The sequence below is a fragment of the Vespula pensylvanica genome, chromosome 18, assembly GCF_014466175.1.
Source record: "Vespula pensylvanica isolate Volc-1 chromosome 18, ASM1446617v1, whole genome shotgun sequence".
In the NCBI taxonomy this organism is placed as follows: Eukaryota; Metazoa; Arthropoda; class Insecta; order Hymenoptera; family Vespidae; genus Vespula; species Vespula pensylvanica.
The window spans coordinates 301,558-322,338 of record NC_057702.1 but is presented as its reverse complement, the minus strand read 5'-3'; the positions used below and the strand labels follow the sequence as shown (position 1 = coordinate 322,338).

Here is a 20,781-nt window from a genome sequence, read left to right as displayed (position 1 = left end):
CCAAAAAGAATAACTCTCAGGGAGAAAGAAATACAACGAGATCGATCGGGTGTATTCGAGTGGTGCTCTATCGTGCAATCTGTGCTGATCCTTCGATCCCTGAACTTTTATCATATTTACAAAAATGTTTGGATCGATAAGGAAGGAGAACGATGAAAAGTATTAAAAAGTCCCGTCATGCGCAAACATCGAGAATGAATTTCTTACGTTCGTCCTTAAAAACAAAGCCGAAACAATTAGTCGTCCCGCAACGAATTCTGTTCGAGATCAAAGGGATTCGGCAAGGTCGTGAACCGAAGTTTCTTTCGGCCGATTTCCTAGCAATATCCGTAGAAACCTAAGTCAAGTTAACGTGTCAATTTGCGTTCTACAAGGCATCGTATTCTCTCGGCGGAGAGCTTTTAAGGGAGAATGTCAAACCAAAGGTATTCGCAGATACGCTTACTTAGAAGCGGGGATTCTAAGAGAGAAACTAGAATTCTACAAAATAAATTCTAGTTAATCGTCTCATCGTTTCTTGAAGAACAACTAATCAAACGTTTGATGAGTACGATCGAAGAAGAACGTAAGTTGTCAGACATTCGTTCGATATATCGAAAATGTCGCGACCTCTCCTTCCATTTCAATCATTCTCTCACAAACAAACAACCCATCATCCGAATAATGCTTCTTACTCGATTTCTGTCCCCAAAACCTACCTCATCCACTTGCGGGGGCGGAGTGGTCGCGTTTTGGGTCGTATTTGGTGGTGTTGTAGTGGTGATGGTGGTGGTGGTGGTGATGGTGGTGGTGGTAGTGGCTGGGGCGCCGGACTCGTGAGGGTGTGAATGGGTGCTAGAGAGGGACGCATCCCTTTCGCGCTCCATCGCAAGCTTGTAGACCTTGTTGCGTAGGGTGCTTCGTGGTATCCCATAAATCACGGCTGCCCTTCGCGTGCCGAGTTTTCCACTCTGAATGTCCCTTAGGGCAGCCTGTAGTTCCTCCTCGGTGTAAGTCTTCCGGCTGACGCTACCCCCTGCACCCACCACTGCCGCCGCCGCTACAGCCGCCGCTGCTGCCGTCACCGGCACGGCAATACGCGGTTTCGCGCGGTAACACGAGCTGAAACGGAACACCACGTCGTCTATAGACCTTGCTCTTTCGAGGATAAGAACCTATCGATCTCTCCCAACGTTTGAGTTTCTATCATCCTTTCAACGTGAGTTCTACTCGGTGACGGTTCATTTCCGACGATTATGTAACTGGGGTTTGGAGAGAGGGGTGAGAGAGAGAGAGAGAGAGAGAGAGAGAGAGCGCGAAGGGGAATCGGATCAAACGAGTTTGCAATCTGCCTACGGCAACAGGGCCAAGACTACGGTGACTTAACAGTTCGGCTGGTTTTCGTAATCAAGTTAGTCGTTAAGTTATCCCTTCTTTCTTCTATCACGTGCATACATATCTCGTAACTTAACTCGGGATACCCAATACCTATCAAACGACCATGTGGTTCTCCATTCCCGTACACGTGCTTATTGCAAAAAGTAAATTCTTCTTGTAATCGAGCTTACTTTGTCCCGACGTCGCAAGAATTTCGACAATTTTGGCCGAGGCACCCGTCAAATATCGAATGTCTCGCGAAACAGCGAGATAAGATTAGTTGCGAGGAGTAGCTGCGAGCCGATGACGAGACGCTACGATTCGAGCCCCTTTAACAGTAATATCGAGTTCGTCGACCTGCTGCCTCGTTGTCGCACAGCGGGGCAAACAGATAAAAGTGTATTTCGTCCGGCTTGAAAAGCAATGTGGCTCGATACAGCTATTCTTGCCAATTCGTTCCCGACGAAAGACGATTTTGATTGGCAAAATGTGAATTCCTGATGACACCTGTATTCTTAGACGAAAGTATCGCATTCGAATACCCGAGGAGAAAAACATCGGGGCTATGATATTACGAGTTCGATAGTTCCAGACCGTTGAGTACGAAATCGGAAATCTGTCAAATTGACAGGTTGCATGGATCTAGCGTTAACACGCACCTGATAAAACCATACTCGCGCTTTGCTAATATTTTCTTTAGGCTCCAAAAGTATCGTACGTTTGACCGAAAAGAAATATTTTCAGACTACTTTCCGTAAAGTCTAATTTTGACGTGTCACAGTTTCGTCGACGGGCTATCTTATCATTAATTGCGTCGTTAGGCGACCGGGTGCCTCTTTCGCTCTTTCTCTCGCTGCTTCTCTCTCTCTGCCCCCCCCCTCCCTCTCTCTCTCTCTCTTCTCTCTCTTTCTATGTGGCATACGCGACATAAGCGAGGTAGTACTTTACGCTTTCTCGATGTGTCGGGTGAGGTGCAGATTGCGACTGAACTAATAATAGAAGACGATAAAAATTTGACGCGCAAAATGTTCCGCGGGGGAAAAGAGCGAAAACACGAGGGCAACGTACGGCTTTGAGTCGAGTCGCTTTCCCTCCTTTTCTCTCTCTCTCTCTCTCTCTCTCGTGTTACTATTCTTTTACCGTCCCTCCTCTCCCCACCTCTCTCTTTCTTTCACGAGAATCTCGACGGATATCGGTGAACGAACGCTCTCGGAGTGAATTCCTTTAAAGTGACTTACTTGAAGATGCTCTTGGAGTCGATACCCGTGGGCATCCTCAGAGGTATTTTCTGTTGTTCCAGGGGAGATATGTTGTTATCCTGTAACGAAAGAAACAAGAATCAATAATCCGGGTGATGGATCGGGAAAAAAAAGAAGAAAAAAAAGAAGAAGAAGAAAGGAAGAAAAAAAAAAAGAAAAAAAGAAAAGAAAGATGAAAGAAAACTCGAGCGGGGTACGGCTCTCACCTGAGAATTTTTCGGTTTCGCCGAGAGATCGAGTGGTTGATCGACCGACGTGGCACTGTCCTGATGAGCCTGTACCCCGACGAGAGGTGCCTCTCTTGGTGGTAAGCACCACTGAGGCAATAAAGTCGGGTAAGTACCGCTGAGAGCGGCCGCGACGACGGACGCCGCCATTGGGTCGACTTGGACCGACATCGGTGACTCCACCGATCGCGAACTACTGCTGCTGTCGCTCTGTGGACTCTGAGGACATCGAACGGATCATTTATATGTATTGTATTTCTCGATGAATTTCTAACAAGTCGTCTTTCTGAATCTTTTATAAAGCCCGAGGTAACGTCAAAGCGATCAAAGTGGATTGAGAGAAGATAGCCTGGCTGGCTAGCTGAGAAAGTTATTGGCAAAGACGTCCATCGCTTTTTCGTATCGCGATATGAAAGTAAATCTTCGCGAGGAGAAGGACTTTCGATTCGACGAACGAGATATCTAAGAAAGGTTCGATATCAAAGTGGTTACTTACGAGCGGCGCTTGATCGTCGTGGGGCAGCTTGCCATCGAGGCAGAAGTAGCACTTGTCGAGAGGCTTCCAATCTTCCGGCGGTGGACTCGTGCGTCGACTCGCTAGAAGAAACGGCGGAACGATAGTTTTCGCCGTGATTTCAGCCTCGTTCGAGATGACACCGCAACCACCACCCCCGCCAGCTCCTCCGACTCTTCTGGTCCCTTCCGAATCGGATGCCGGTGTCGTCGTCCTTTCGATTCCTAAACCTGGCGCCTCCTGTAACTCCTCTTCTTTTTTTACTCTCAGTAAAGCTTGCGTCACTGGTATCCGTTCCAACGCGAGCTCCCCTGTCCGTTCCTGCGTTCGACCCAAAGAACAATTCATTCGAGGAATTTACTCGGGGTCCGTGCGAAATACTCCCTCGAGAGTTTCAAAAGCTTCGAACGAACGAACGATTATCTAGAGGAAATTTATGTATTTGACACAGTACCTTGGTCCCTTCCGCGTTGTCGTCCGTGCCGTTGGTAGCCGAAGGATTGCGAGACGCTCGTTCTATATCCGTTCTGTGAGGACTGACGGACCTATCGACGTCCTCGTCGAGTTTCAACCGCTTTTCCGGTTCCTCTCGCGTCCTCGAATCCTCCTCCTCGTTCCCTTCCTCCTCCTCTCCCTCCTCCTCCTCCTCGGCCTCGTCGGCCTCCTCCCCGTCGTTTTGTCTTCTCGCTCGACGCCGTCTTCTCGACGAGAGCAGATTCGTCGATGTAGCCGATGCGGTCGACGTCGCGACGCACGTTATCGTCGACGTGCTCGTCGTGGTCGTGGTCGTGGTCGTCGTTGCCGTCGTTGTCGTCGTCGTCGACGTCGTCGTCACCGTACCCGTATTCGTCGTTTGCGTCGAGGTCGTACTCGTCGCCAAATCCGTTGTCCTCGCGTTCTCTCGTACGACGATACCACCACCACCACCACCACCACTGGCTTCTACGGACTCTTCTTCGTCCGCTTCGATCTTTATTTCCTCCGGTCTCAAACGTCTGGATTCTTCTTGCTGCTGCTGCTGCTGCTGCTTTTGCTGATAGAGCTGATCCTGGGCCAGCAAGGACGGCGTGTGGAGATGAGAGTGAGGATGTCGATGATGATGATGATTCTGAGGATGATGCCTCTGAAGAGAAGAGACGTCCTGTTTGAGGTGACCGATCGTGGGTACGACGGTGGCCGTCGTAGCCGTGGCAGCGACCAAGCTCCCAGGCACTCCTGCCACCCCCGTAGCGACCCCCGTCGCTACCCCCGTCGTCACCCCTGTTGCCAGGCCCGTCGCTAAACCCGTCGCAAGAACCGTCGTAGCTCCTGCCGGCGTAACGGTTGGCGACGGCGCTGGATGAAGCAGGTGAGCTGGCCCGATCTGGCCCAGATTTCCGAGCACCGGATTGCAAGACGGTGACAACGCCGGGTAAAGCCGATGGAGGGGCTGTGCCGCTGTCGTCGTCGTCGTCGTTGATTCGCTGATGCGCGTGCCGCTGTACAGGGTGTCCTGATATTGCTTCCATCTCCTACGGCCCATCAACTCCTCCGCTACTCGTTCCAGACCTGCGACACCACCGCAACTACATCAAACAATGATGAGCGCTGCTTAATTTCTAGCCCTGCTTATAATAAATCAATGACGACCAAAGATATCGAGAAAGCAGCCTCCAAATTGCTAGATATGGAGTTCACGGAGAAACTCGCATACCACTTTCGATGGCTCACCGCAAGTACCGATAGGGAAAGAGCCAAGAGGCCGATAGCGAATATTTTCTTTTAGCAGCGCTCTTATCGAAAAGCCGAATAGTCGGCGCCGTTATCGCGGCGACGTGACGCGTCATGCTGCTGCCAGGACTGAAACGTCGAAAAGCAACAAACTGTAGCGTTGCTTTTGCCTCCGTGATAACGGTTCTTTAATTGTCATTACGAGACCTTAATAGGACGCGATATTTGTTACTTCCTCTTGCCTTCCGTCGTTTTGTCGCTGCGGCATGGACCTTCCGAGATATCATACTTGACGATTAATTCGCAACCCTACGAAAATGCGGCCGATGGATTTGCCCGAATTCGAACCCTAGGTCTTCCATACGATCCTTTGATCCTACTTGACATTTTCCAAGATCGACGTGGACAACATTTTAAGTAACATTTTCTTTTCGTCCTCGAACAAAATCTAATCGACGTTTTCTTGGTAAAACGTTTACCGCTAATGCGACGACGCATCGTCTTACATGTACTACTCGCCAGTTTGGTTGACTCCGAATACTCGAGCAGAAATCTGCATCGCTCCGTATGCATCGAAAGAGAAACGCGCGTGCATACGTAAACGCGCGTGCGCATCGTTTCTTCGTGACGCGCGACTCCGCACACGCATATCTACGCACACACCGAACTTCCTCGCGTGCACGTGCAGATCGAAGCGATTTTTCATGGCTGCCGCCTTTATTTCTCGCTAAATTGATTTTGTCCTTCTCTCTCTCTCTCTCTCTCTCTCTCTCTCTCTCTCTCTATCTATCTATCGCTCTATCCATCTATCTCTTTCTCATGCGCATACGCTTTCATTCCCTCTCCACGAAATATTCGCAGTCATTAAGGGCGGTCTACCCCTTCGCTGCAGTCATTTAAAATGTAGTAAACTCCGATTTTATTACCAATTCCAAAACCTTTTAAGCACGTGTAAATACAAAAAAAAATACGATTCGCGCGATCGGCTTAAAATTTGCGATCAAATGACAAATAAGAAACGTCAATGAAAGCCTACGCGTGATGTTAATTACGAGCGGAGTAGATAACAAAAGGGTCGATTAAAAATAAAAATATTCTATCCAATTTAAAAATCAAATTCGAGACAACGCCATGAAAGGGTCGATGACGGCAAATAAAAAGAAGAAAAGAAAAAGTACGAAATAAAGTCCAACTAACAAGGAGCCTTTCATTAGTGAATTTCTTGCGAATCGAGCGTGCTTTCTATTCCGCGCTAGCTTTAATGCGACCTCGACCTATTCGACGACGAGCCTGTGCTTCCTCTGCCTCTCTCGCTTCTCTCCGCCTCGTTCTATCTCACACTTTAACTCTCGTTCTCTTCTCGATGCAACGTAAAACATTACTGACGCCTCTCGACGAAAAGATAAACGTACGGAAACAACCGTGGAAATCTCCCGTCGATCTCTCGATCGATCTTACGTTAAAACATTGCTGCCATTTACGCAAACTTTTTCTTTGTAGATCCCAAAGTGATATCTTTCATTTCTTATTCATCTTCTAATTATCAATTCGATTAAAATCGAATGGATTTATGTTCCGTCGTTGTATACGAATAAGTTTGACCGTACGATATTCGAGACGACGAAATTTGAGGTCGTACTTGGATCGTGTCGACGAGTGTGTTTAATTATATACGTGTTTTATTGTAGGAAAAACAAGAGTATATATGTATTGTAAAAATAGTATTTACGAATACTAGAACGAGCATACTCGACAGATAATTTAGCGTCCACCGACTGTTTAGTTTATCGTAATTGAGCGATAACGTTTACAAGCGGTACTTCTTGTGAAAATCGTTCGCTTTTCAAAATGCAATAAACATTCGCGGAACGTAATTTTTATCGCGGTTAAACGAGCAACGTCGAGGAATCGTCGAGCTCTAATTAAAGGCGGAACATAAGACGCAAACCAAGCATAATGAGTTTATTTATATACTATATATGTAGACATAGTTGTCATTATGGTTGTTTTTCAAACTCGATTACTGTCATTGATCGATCGTTTTCAATGATCTACGAAAAAGATTATCAATGATGTGATACGAAACGATTAGTACCACCATGAGTCTGCATCATAGAATATTTGATAAATAAACGAAGACGTAAAGCCGAATTTTTTGCTTTGCAAGAATTATGTTTTTTTACGATACGCAACAATAAGAAAGTGTCTGAATCTTTTTTAACGTTATTTCAACAAAGTTCGTACAAAGAGTAAATGAAGAAAAAGTCTACAGTTTCTCATTATCAACGATATCTTCTCTTAACGTCAACGTCAACGACAATGACGATGACGACGACGACGACGACGACGACGAAGACGACCAAGAGGTAGACGACGACGACGACGACCACGACGACGACGACGACGACGAGGACGACGAGGACGACGAGAACGACGAATTAACGTGTTTGAGTTCGAACGCGCATGGAAAACATCTGAATAAATTATTATTGTTTGTCGAACGTTTCGAACGAATGGCGACGCCCATCGCTCTGACCCATCGCCGACATGCAGGACATTATTTAAACGCTCTACTTCCACGCAGCTTATCAAATACAGGTATAATAGCACTTTACGGAAACGCGAACTGGATCCAACGACGAACGTCGAACGTCGTTTCTTGGCCGAGTCGAGTTTCATCGATCGATTTCTAAAGAATTAGGTATTCGCATATTCGAAGAGAGAAGCTCTTATAAGAATGAAAGAAATAAAACGACTGCTGATTGAGACTTTTTTAAAACGTTCATTAGATTATATAGCGATTGTATCGTTTTATTTTAACTTTGTTAATTTATATTTAATTCATATGTGCATATTTTATATATATATATATATATATATATATATATATATATGTATATGCACACTATTTTATTTGCATTTATTATTACTCCGTAGCCTTAAAAAGTTCTTCTTTTTCTCAAGATGGTTTATTTATCGAAATGTAATCGGTGGTCTTCGTGAGATTCAACAAAGTCTGCAGTCATTGCAAATCGGTGAGAAAAAAAACGTAGCGGTCTTCTTTGAAAACGAGGACGCGTGCGATTCGCTTGCAATTAGCCGAACCGCAGCGCGACAAGAATCTTTTCTAGCCGTTGTCGTGCAAAACCGTACAAACTTCAAGGTTTTCGCGATGAATCACGAAAAATCTCGAACCGGGAGAACTCGAGGTTCGACGAAATCACGTTTCACATCAAATTTATCCATTCTTCGGCCGTAATGACGCTCAAGTTTCTATGGCGATCGTGATTCAGCGACGTTTTCCGTTTAAAAAAAAAATCGTCAAAGTTACGCGAAACGGATGAAACGATGAGACTAACGACGAATAGCAATAATGTTACGTCATTATTATATTTTTGATAGAAAGATTCACGTCAAATTCATTATTCTGATATTAAAGTAAGTGTATATTTTGAATCGAACGAACGTTCGCGACTTTTACCGTGAAAGATACGATGTAAAACGAAGTGTTGGTAAAAATTGTTTGCCACAAAATTATTAGTTGATAACCGGAGGATAATGTTTTACTGTATATAAGTTATGAAATGAGCTTCGCATTATATAATTTTTTTTTTAGCCGCGAAAAAACATTAATTATACAGCATTAACTTTATCTATAAACAAACAATTCTTTTGCCCCTCTAAAACGTAGTTTTATCTTAGCGGTAGCCAATATGCAAATAAGTTTTGCTCATGATCAATTATATAATATTGTTTGCTAAGTATTATATTATATAATTCTTTCTTTTTTGTACATGAAAAGAACATTGAGTTTTGCGGAGCGAACTTTTATTCGGAGTAAACTTTTATTATAGGAATTTTCCAAAATTTATATTTCAAATATTTCTTCGATTATCGGAAAGGAAAAATAAAAGAAACAATTATCCGACCGTCGGGAATTTCAATGCGGAGTAAAAAGAACAGGCTCGTGAGAGGCGTTAGATATTCACAAGGCGCGCAAAGTCCGAGTCCTTGATCGATTCTAGAAGTAATTAGACTGCAGGCGCGCCTTCCGATGAAATTCCAAGCAGGGGCTGTCGAATGGCGGCAATCTTATCTCGCGTACCATTTAACGGAGAAGGAAGGAAGGAAGGAAGAAAGAATGGAAGAAATAGAAATAGAACGAATAGCCACGCCCGGGATTAAAGACATTTTCTACAATTAATTTTTATCTCGAATTAGATGAAATGTCTCTTGTATATACGCATATATATGTATATACATATATGTACGTATGCAATCTTTTTTCATTTTCAGTTCATAACAAAATAAAATCAATTTATTCAAATACGTAAAACTCTTGGAAAACTCCGACTATTTGTCGATCGATGACGATTCCATTTTCTACTTGAGAACAAAGCCCGACGAATTTTCAACGACGCGTTCTACGTCGATAATTAACGCATCCCAGCTCGGTTTCTCCTCTACGCTTTGCAAAACGAACTGCTAAATTATCGTACGCGTGCCTCGTCATTCTCTTATTCGTTTTTTTTTCCAACACGATTTTTCGCGTCAGGAGAGAAGGGAGGAGAGGAGAGGAAAGGTGAAGAAAAAAGGATTAACAACAGCAACGAAACGTAAAAAAGAGAACTCGAACGCGATGAGAGAAGAGCTATTATAATGAAATTTATTCTCTAATTAAATATCTCACGTAATAGCGCGTTAGAATAATGTAAAAAAAACTTTAACGATTGTTCTAAATTTCAATATAAAAAAAGGAGATATTACATAAGCGACGACGACCAAATTTTGTTTTTTTTCTAATCATTCGCAAAAACAAAGTTTTTCTTTCACGGAAAAAAAATACAAGTAGGTGAAAAAAGGAAACAAAAAAGGAAAAGAAAAAAACAGAAAAAAAGATAAAAAGGAAAGAAAGCAAGACAAAGATTCTTCTTTTGTTACCTTTCAAACTTTCGGAGCACCTTAAAGAGAAGTAGCACGCGGTTGTACTTACTAGTAGCAGCGATTAGACAGAGACACGAAAAGGCGCGATGCTCTCGATGCTGTTCGACGTGGGACAAAAGAATGGAAAAAGAGAGAAAGAGAAAGAGAGAGAGAGAGAGAGAGAGAGAGAGAAGAATAGACGTACATAGGAAGAAAAAGAAAAAGAAGAAGAATAGACGTATATAAGAAAAACGAGGGACGGAGAGCGAGAGAGAAAGAGAGAAGAGAGAAAGAGAGAGAACATGTGAAAAAGAGGGATAGAGGAACTCGAACTTTCCACCATCGTCCTCGAGGATACAGCGGCACCATTCTTCAATTCTAAATCGAATGGCCTCGGGGCCCCATCGACCAATGGCCGTAGCGCAATTTTAGATGCGAGAGTGAGCTAACTTTACCCCCACTTCTCCCTATCTCTCTCTCTCTCTCTCTCTCTCTTTTCAGAACGCGTAGCGTCTCGCACGCACGGACACGAACGAGTCAGAGAGAAAGAGAGAGACTCCTATTCCCATGGTCCCTCGGTTCTCCTCTAATCGGTCGGCCCGTTTCGACCAATGGCAATCCGGTTTAGACGAGAGTAGAAGGTTAGGAAATGGGTGGTCGTCTATATGGTGGGGCCGTCGGCCCGACGCGCGGCTTCGCTTATGCGCTGCTTCTGCGCACAAGGCTATCCTTTGTCCAAAACTCGCTCGCTCATTCGCGTGCGCAGAACTCTCCTTCGTTTCTACCATTAAACCAATTCTATCGAATAATACGAACGTCTAATGCACGATTTCTTTTTTTTTCAAACACGAATTTTTTTCCACTTTTGCAAAGATATCCTAATTAACGATTAGTAATATTTATAAACTGCACGATCCAAGGTCCGATTAAAAAAAGTGAAAATTTCGTAGAGAGAACGGAGAAGGAACGAAATAGAAGGGAGATAAAAAAATGAACGATCGAGATAACTTCGGTTAAAGATTTTTCAAAATAAAAAAATTCGTCAATAAAAATTTAGATCTATATGATATTTTGTCCAAGGGCCCGATCGTTGAAATTCCAAGGGTATCGATATATTTTTTTATAAACTCGATCGATCTAGCATCGTAGATTATAAAATGACGAATTCAACGATAGGATGAAAGGGGACGACTTCTTCTTCTACCTTCTTAATGGTCGTAGAAGGGGAAAGAGCACGCGAGGGAAGAAAAAGATATATGTGTGCCGCTAGTCCGAAGTTATCTTCCCCGCTTTGTTGCACGATCGCGGGACTTCCATTCACCGAGTAGGGCCACTTAGTGGTTTCCGAGGCGAACGAAGGACAGAACACGATGGATGTCGAAATACCGAGTCTCTCTCTCTCTCTCTCTCTCGCGCTTTTTTACTCGAGAAGGTCTTACCTCTCGTCTCGTTAAAATCTTAACCAGTATCAGGTTTTAACAGCGTCTTTGTGCACCATGTTCCATTTCGAAAGATTCGATCGTATTAAAAATTTCAACGAGTTTTTTCTTTTTGACGAAAAGGATAATTTCTCATCGATAGAATTAATACCATCGAATCATAAATTAGTGTCGTTTTATTATTAAAAAACGGAAAAAAAAGAACTAACTCGTTGCTTACAACAGTTGTTACTTATGAATCAAACCGCTATATCTAATCGGTAAAAAAATGTGAAAGTACTACAAAGTAATGTGAAAAGTGCATAACATTTATGTTTGCAAGTTTTCAGTATGTGGATCAAGGACACAAACGTGGGTGTATTCAACGATACCACCTGTCACTTTTAAGAAAGAATCGAACGTTTATTATGGTGAAAGAACGTAAGGAACAAAGGAAAAAAAAAAAAGATAAAACTAAGTAATTTATTAGTAACCGTAATAAAACGATATAAAAGACTGATAAAATTAGTTGGCACGATCGTAAGGACATTTCCATTTTTACAAAGTCAAAGTCGAATCAGTGTACGACTAAGCTCATACAACGAGAAGCGAAATTGGATCGAGGCGCGCGACGCAAACTTCCTAACGTTTGCACGATCCATTGTAACTATTACTACGCACGAGTACAAAGCTGGATTCGCGTTTGCGCGCAACGTAAACGACAAGTGGGCGGTTTGTTTGAGAAACGCGATACTTTGCGTGCTTCGCGAATTAACCGCAAACGAGGTACTGCAAAATCGTTGTCGAAGATAAATCGAGATGAAAGGGAAAATCGATCTTGACAAAATTTGAAATAACTCGATCATGAAACGACGTTTGGAAAAATGAATATCGTTCAAAGGAAGAAATTCATTCGAAGAGACATTTTTGGCACGACGAGGGAAAGCGAAAAAAGCTGTGATGGTAAGGGGGAGAGAGAGAGAGAGAGTAGATACAGGTAAAGGTTGAAAAAGAACGTCGCAAAGTGCACGGGGTTCTGGTTAACCGGAGTTCCAGCTGGCGAATTTTCTGGTCCCGTGCTCTTTGTGTCCCCTTTCGTAGTAACGACCGTGAGCCAGCCGATGTATTATCGAGCAACTCCTTCTTTTCCTTCAACAACGTTCGTCAAAGTGTATTCGTCGCTTGTGTTGGTCTTCGTATAGACAGAGATCTACGTGAGAATATGTACGAACGTGGGCTGACCTCGCGAACCATTCTACTCCATTCTCTCTTCTCTTCTCCTTGTCCCCTTCACCCTTTCTCTCTTTCTCTTAACATCGTCCGTTTTTCAAGCTCGCACGTAGTACGCTAGCAACTTGTTCCGTTCCTCTTGTTTCCCTCTCTTTCGCACATTTCCAAGCTCTTTTGCTCTTCTTCAATCTATTCTTTCCTCTCTCTCTCTCTCTCTCTCTCTCTCTCTCTCTCTCTTCGCTCTCGGAGGATGATAGTAGTAGTAGCAGCAGTATAACGACCTCGAAGATCACGCTTTGGTTCGAAACTAATGGAACGACGTCACGAAATGAAATAATAATCCCAACGGATAAACTCTATCTTTCTCTAGATACAAGATAAAAGATTTCTATACTTACATGTGAAAGAAAAGCAAATTTGAAACAATTTCAACAAACGGATTATCGCTCGTATCGAAAAAGGGAGAGAGAGAGAGAGAGAGAAACGCAACAAATAGCTTCGATATTCTTGCGAGGACAATTCCAAAGCAGTGAACATTGCGTACACATAGACACATGTAAACCTATATCCATGTACATACAGTAATCGTGTATGGTATATAGCAGAGCTATAGAATTTCGAGACGCAACCGGTCGAATTAACGCTTCCATACGCGTCGTCGCGGTGTCATCGTTGAATCCGCGAGGATTCCCGCGTTACCATGAATAACGACGATCAGAAACGAACGGATCTAAATCAAAAGACTCCTCTTAACACCTGTACCGACATGAATTCGATTCGATTCGATTCGATCCGATTCGATTCGATTCGATTCTAGCAAAAGTCGAATACCAAATTAGAAATAACTAAGTACTTGCGTTACCTGAGTTTAAAATAAACATGAATTTCGAGAAAGAGACAAAAAGGCGAAAATTGGAGAAATAAAGAAAGAAAAGGAAAGATCGATTCGCAAATTGATCTGAAAGGATCCGGTGTATGCAACAAATACTTTGATTGTGCTCTCTCTCTCTCTCTCTCTCTCTCTCTCTCTGTCTCTCTATACCTTTATCTCTGTTTGTCTGTCTCTATCTATCTATCTTTCTCTGTGTCTCATTCTCTTTCTCTGTTCGATTCCTGACGCTGACGTAAGATAATGCAAACGAAGAAAGGATTCCCGTAACATTTGCTGGTGATTGCAGAGAACCGTCTTTGAAGCCATCAAAGAGACTCTCCGTGTGCTACTTGGCGGCAAATGCTACGGTACCAACGAGAGAGGAGTATTATCAATCGCGGAACCCAATAATCACGACGCTCGCGTTCAAAGCTATTCGCCCGGAGTTGGTTAAGGTCACAAGTACGCTGCAACGTGTCTCTAAATAAGCCAATAGGTTAACGATTTCTTTTTTTACTGCTTCGCGGCGGACACGCGCAAACACATGCAGTTGCAAATGAAAAACGTTTCATCGATCATCGATCGCTCTCTTTCTTCCTTTTGTTTCTTTCTTCCTCCTCTTTCTCTCTCGGCTTCAATCGACTTTTTGGACTCGAACGCAATGATTCTTCTTTTACTAATGCTCGTAAGAAATAGGCGAGGTTTTAGGCAGGCTTGCTCGAAATTATGGAAAGACGTTTGGTAAAAAAATCAAAAGAGTGTCATTTATAAGAAACGCAAGCAAAGTTGGTCGAGCTACTTTCGTTGAAAGAAACGCGAATCTTGAAAAGGAAGCCGCGAGAGAGAAGTGGGGGAGGTAAGATTTTCGTCGTGTTCACGCTTGGTAAGCGATGTGAGCGGTAATCGGATGCCAGACTGACGATACAGTCGTCGTCTGGTGACCCATTTATCGTCGGTCCGACGTCTAGGATTACCCGCGGGAAGAGAGGCTACCAGAGATTAACGTATGCAACGTCGCTCTTAACAAAGGCCTTTGCAGCGTACTCATACACCGAAAGACGAAGAGAGAAAGAGAGAGAAAATACAGCCAACGTACAATAAGTGCGAGAGTAAGAGCGGACACGTGCAAATATTTCGTACGAGACTGGACCCCAAAGAGATGCACGTAAAGCTGTATACTCGTCGCGAGAACAAAGAGAGATACTTGCTTCTTCGGTGAAACTGCTTGCTCCAATTTTACAGACAAAAACGACACACGCGCGCAGATGTGTGTGTATGTGTGTGTATAAATATGTATGTATACAAAGATGATGATATAAAATGAACGATGAAATGCCACGAATATAGACGAAAACCACATTCTTGCAAATATTTATACGCATGGTTTAATTATATAAACTTTTGCGGCTTAACGCTGTTAAAGAGCTAGAGATGGATGAAAGAGAGAGAGAGAGAGAGAGAGAGAGAGAGAGAGAGAGAGAGAGAGAGAGAGAGGAGGACGAAGGAGAGGAAGAGAGAAAGAGCGATCAACCCATCCACGTGTAATCGTTACCGAGCTTCTCCTTCTCTCTCCCATCTATGCAAGTGCAGTCAACGTGTACGTATATATATATGTATGATATGCGCGTGTACGTGTGTATATATGTATAGGACGCATACGCGAGCGCACGTGCACTGGATAGCATGAACGCGCGCGTAGAGTATCAGTCGGCCGCTAATCTCATTATTACGACGCACTGACGAGAATCGAAACTTTGAATCAAAGAAAATGTGACCGTCGGATGAAAAAAAGCGTATTTCAAAAAGAACGTAATAAATTTTCGACGTAGAATCTCTCTTTCATTTATTTATCTAATTAATTTAAAAATTCGTACGCGGTTAAATATAGCAGTATACAAATTATCACTTTTAAGAGGAGCGAACAAACACATAATCGCCAAAAGAATTATCAACAAATAAATGAGAACGTAGCGCATCGCTTGACAATTGCTATTTTACAAGTTACACTTTCAATAATTTAGAAAATTAATGCGTAATTAGCACCCGCTAGCGATAACGAACGGTAAGCTAATTACGTTGATAAGCGAGCGATCATTGCATAAGCGTATAACGAAATTCATTACTAGCGACAGTAACGTCAATTTTATCACACGTCATCGAGACGGATCTTTTTCGTTTTTTTCCCCCTTCGAACTAATACTTGGAGTAACATTCCTTTACGAATCGACAAAAAAAAAAAAAAAAACTTCTAACTAAAGATCGAAATAGTCGTAATTACTTTTGTTTTCTTTCTTCGATCGTATTCGATCAATCAATAATTTGAAGCGCAAGAGATCTTATTTTCTGAGGCTCATGAATCACAGATACGAAATTAATCAGGAGTTTATCCTATCCACTTCAGCACGAAGGAAAACGTCAGTCTCTATCGATCGCACGTTAGCTATCGAAATCGAACGAACGAACCGATAGGTAGACGATATACCAGAGAAACTTGTTCCGGCCGAACGATTATCACGAATCCTTGTTGCTCCGATGACGTCGAAGCATCGATTCGAACTTTTCGAGGCATCGCTGGTGCATCGTTGTAAAAAGGGAGAAAGAAATGAGATAGATGGAAGAAAAGAGAGAAGGAGAGCATGGGGAGGAGGAGGTGGAGGACGAGGAGGAGGAAATGGGAAGGCGAGGGACGGAGAGGTGCCGTCTCGTCATTTTCGTCAATTTAACTTCTCCCTCCCTCGAACTTTTAAGGGTGGTAGAGGTTAGTTCGGTCCCCACCGTTGCACTCTTCGATGTCCGCCCCTGATTCGCCTCCCCCTACTACCCTCCTTCATCGGCGTCGTCGTCGTCGTCGTCGTCGCCGTCGTCGTCGTCGTCGTCGTCGTCGTCGTCGTCGCCGTCGTCGTCGTCGTCATCGTCGTCGTCGTCGAAGCGAGGTCAATCGACGGAGAGGGCGAGAAGACGATCCCCACCCCTTTTCACAAGCCTCCCCACCATGGCTACTCAATATCGTTTCATTACGCACCCCCTACTTCCATCCACCACTTCCCTCTATCTCTCCTCTTCCTTCCCTTATCCACCACCTCCACGAGACTCCCTCGTTCCACTCTCTAGCTCGGCGACGAAACACGAATGCCCACGAATTTTTATTGTTACTTCCCGCGCTGTTTCCTCCTCGGTTTTCTCCTTACCCACCCATTCCCCGTTTTTACCCTCTCCTTTTTCTCCTCTTCCTCTTTCTCTTCCTCCGCCTCCTCCTTCCTATCCACTCGACATTCTTTTTTATGTGGCTTTTAACGATCAGTGCCAACTGCACCCATCGAACGTTTTATCATTTACCTTCGAATAATTTCAAACGAACGAAATACCAATGAACTTCAATCGCAATTAATTTATCATAACGATTGGAGTATCGATAAACGAATAGAAAAATTTATACTTTTTCCGAACGAAACAGGAAAGAACGGGTCAATAGCCGGTTCTAATCGCGCGGCACGTGCCAGACGGATACCACGCGTTTAGAGCGCTTAGAGAAAACAAACTGTAGCTTCGCAATGTCCCTCGTACCTATTCTCTACGCAGAGTCTGTACAGCCGATGACACGTTCTCTATCTTCGTCTTCCGCGTTTTCTCGACGTTCAGTCGATAGCCGATCGACATGATGTTAAACTCGACGAACAAGTAGACGTTCTGGCAAGACTAGAAACGCGTTGTCGTCTCTCGTTGATCTTCTTCGACACACGAATCGAAGAGGACGAGGACATTGTTGCGATCGGTTGTCCATCGTTACGTCCAGTTCCATACTCTCTCTCCCTCTCTCTCGAGTTACGTGCAAACGTTCGAACGAGGTGGATTAGAGCGCGCGTGATCGCGTCGAGATCGGTGGGAATTTGGAAAAAAACACCACCGACAAGTGTTCCCTAGGACACGCAGATTTAGACAAAAAGACAGAGATAACTTTGGGTGTACTAAGTTATCAATGTCACGTTCCTCCGATACACCAATGTCTCGTTTCTTTCGCGACACCTTCCGTCAGACTTCCCGAACGCGCACTGGTCGATCTTCGAAGATCGTGGAAAGGAAGTCGGAGGGGGTGTTACCGAGAGAGGGACACATACACGCCGACTCGCGGAACGCCGCGAACCACCCTTTTGGAATCTTCGTGGAACAAAAGAAGGAGAGTCGAAAGTAGAAGGGAGGAATCCGCGAAAATTTCTCGACCACCGAAGCGGCAGCTGCGTTCCCGAACGAAGAAAAAAGTAAAAGAGACGCGAGGGAGGGAGAGGACACACTTCCAACGAGATGGGGATGATAGAAAGAGAGAGAGAGGGAGAGAGGGAGGGTGGGAGGGAGGGAGGGAGAGGGAGCGAGAGGTCAGGAAAAAGAAGCGTAACGACGAGGAGGACGACGACTACGAGCCCAAGCAACACCGACACGCGCGTCTCCACACGCCTTCTGCGACCGACGAAACTCTCCCTTCGTCGAACCGGTTACGAGGGTGGGGAAGAGATAGGGTCTCCTTGGTGGGGTGTGTCGAGAAAGAAAGAGGAAGCAGGGGAGGACAGGCTGTAAGAAAAAGAAGAAAAGAAAGCACTTTCGGGCGGCGGCTGGAATCCGTTGTCCGTGGTCAAGACACGCAACTCTTTCGGAATTCCAAACGCATTTTGCAATTCCCAACGAAAGGCAATTTCGTTCGACCGATGGGAAAAAAAATAATCGATTCGAACGCTTCGATCGAGCAGACCTCGTCGAGTCGCTCGAAATTTTCCAAAATTTCTATCGGATCTAATCCAAGGGAGAAACGCCGGGAAGAATTAGAACGGAATCAAAGAAAAAGGAAGAAAAAAGGGAGCACGCGGAGAATCACCCTGTTGAGCGCACGGATTCAAGGGGTGTATCGGTGTGTCTAGCAGGATTCGGTATTTCGGTTCGCAACAGGTCTCAGGAGCGGCGTGTGTCCCTCCTCCCGGTCCGTACTCCACATACACATTCTCATGGACGCGCGCGCAACACACAAACACGTACGGCAGCAGCACACAGCAGCACCACACCCACGCGAGAGGGCGAGCAGCTGTTCGTGTCTGCTTTACTCACCGACTACGAAGACCATATTCTTTGTCCATCGCAGCAGCTCCCGTCGGATGTGTCTGCGTTCCTGTATACAGCGGGCATAGGGGCAATCCGCCATTTTTGAAATCACATCTTAGAATATGGGTGTGCGTGCCGGCCGGGTGTGCCTGCCTCGTGTACCCGCGTGGACGTCCGCGTCTCCTTCGCCGCCGCCACGAGCCTCGCCACCTCCACCTTTACCACCTTCTCCTCCTCCTCCTCCTCCTCTTCCTCTTCCTCCTCCACCACCGTCGTCGTTGCCGCCGCCGCCGCCGCCGCCGCCGCCGCCGCCACCGCCACCACCACTATCACTACCAACACCACCACCACCGCCACCACCACCACCGTCCTCCTCCTCCCCTTTCTCCTTTCCGTCGCCGTCGTTCTCCTCCAGCACCTCTTTCCTTTCGGTCCCGTCCCCACCAGCACCACCACTACTACTATCACCGACACGTTCACGTCCGGCAGCAACTGCACCACCACCACCACCACCACCACCACCACCACCAACGTTGCCTTCTCCTTCTCGGTACGTCGTCTTCTCCTCTTTCCCCTTCTCTTTCTTCCCCTAACAGCCGACGCGGCACGCGGCGGAGTAGCGCGTGCTTCTCTCTCAACGTCACAAACGATCCGTCTTTCTCGTCCTCGTCGTCGTCGTCGTCGGCGTCGTCGTCGGCGTCGTCGGCGTCGTCGTCGTCGTCGTCGTTGTCGTCGTCGTCGGCGTCGTCGTCGTCGTGGTCGTGGTCGTGGTCGTGGTCGTGGTCGTGGTCGTGGTCGTGGTCGCGGTCGTCGTCGTCGTCGTCGTCGTCGTCGTCGTCCTTGTCTTGATCGTTTCCGTCGTCTTCGTCGTCGTCGTTGTACGCTCGACGTCGACGGTGGCGGCGGCGGCGGCGGTGGTCCTCCGTGCAGGCTGGAGGGGTGCCGCGCAGCCGGGGAGGGGATGAGGCCGACACGACGGAGGGACGACTAGCCTCCGCGTTTCCTCCGTCCTCGGTGCCACTTCTGATAGTGGGACAGACTGCTTAGGGCATAGGAACGCGCAAAGAGCACGTGCACGCTTGCGCCCTCGACTTTCCCTCTCTCCTCTTTCTTCTTCCTGCACCGAAACGACTAGACTTCTTCAACTATCTCTTTCTCTCTTACCGATTGTAACCTGAAACAAAAGACATTGCATTTTTTATCGTTTTAAATCGAACCCCCGTATCGCTAATAAATCTACCTATTTCGAACGAAACATCGTCGAACGTCAAAAAGAAACAGAGAAAAAAAGAAGTAGGGATGCTTTCGGCACGATCTCTTTATTTTACCAAATAAAAGAGAGTGTCAGACAGTGAGAGAGAGAGAGAGATAGGGAGGAAAAGAGAAATAGAGTTTATAGGGGCGGATTCGCGCGTTCTACAGCCACGAGTCGAAGTAGAAAGGGTGAGGGCCAAAAAGGTAGGAAGAGGAGAGAAAGAGGAGGAGGAGGAAGAAGTGGAAGGAGAGAGGTGTGGGCTCGCACACGGCACATCGAGGAAAAGAGAGAGGAGGCCGAGTGCGCCTAATATGCAACAAGAGAAAAAGAATTGGCGATCAATAGGTAGTAGCTGGTAAGCGTCCTTTCATCCGCCCCCGCTAACACCCTCGTCCTTTCCACTTGCCCTACCCCTTCTCTTTCTCTCTCTTTCTCTCTTACACACCCACTGCCTCTTTCCTTCTCCTTCTCTCTGTCGCCTCTTCGGCGACTCTCTCTCGTGAACGCGCGCGCGCGACTACTGTTGCTTCTGCGTTTTCCTTCTCGCCTTTACTCTCCTTCCAATCGTATCTTCTAATTGGCCCTACTCGAATTTACCTCTTCGAGCGAGAGAGAGAGAGAGAGAGAGAGAGAGAGAGAGAGAGAGAGAAAAGTTAACTCCCGAATCTTAGCGAAACTTTATACGTCTTAAAAACTCTTCCATTCGATATTATACGAATATAGGTTAATGTTACGGAGATTAGAACTGTTAGGACTCGTGATCCATCTTTTTGTTACTACATGAAAGCTCCTTTCGACGTAATATTCTTACGTTCGATTAAAACCAAGTCGGTCGACGCCTTCCGTCGGGTCAATGAACTTGACTCTCTATCTTTCTTTCTCTCTCGCGCTCTCTCTCTCTTTCTCTCTCTCTCTCTCTCTCTCTCTCTCTCT

General features: G+C 45.4%; 1 protein-coding gene across 5 annotated transcripts in view; it reads right to left on the bottom strand.

Moving 5' to 3' along the window:
- Window positions 1-19,368, bottom strand: part of LOC122635543 (mushroom body large-type Kenyon cell-specific protein 1) — a 34,125-nt gene extending 14,757 nt beyond the window's left edge. The window contains exons 1-6 of one of the 5 annotated variants that reach the window (XM_043825870.1): window positions 18,600-19,368; window positions 3,811-4,921; window positions 3,339-3,677; window positions 2,822-3,061; window positions 2,595-2,674; window positions 699-1,101 (exon numbers count right to left, since the gene is read on the bottom strand). In XM_043825870.1, the coding sequence (XP_043681805.1) occupies window positions 699-1,101; window positions 2,595-2,674; window positions 2,822-3,061; window positions 3,339-3,677; window positions 3,811-4,921; window positions 18,600-18,628 (2,202 nt within the window). In that variant the 5' untranslated portion in view covers window positions 18,629-19,368. The remainder of the gene's footprint in view (window positions 1-698; window positions 1,102-2,594; window positions 2,675-2,821; window positions 3,062-3,338; window positions 3,678-3,810; window positions 4,922-18,599) is intronic. The other 4 variants (XM_043825867.1, XM_043825871.1, XM_043825869.1 and 1 more) reach the window with 4 other exon arrangements.
- Between the last annotated feature and the right edge of the window lie 1,413 nt (window positions 19,369-20,781).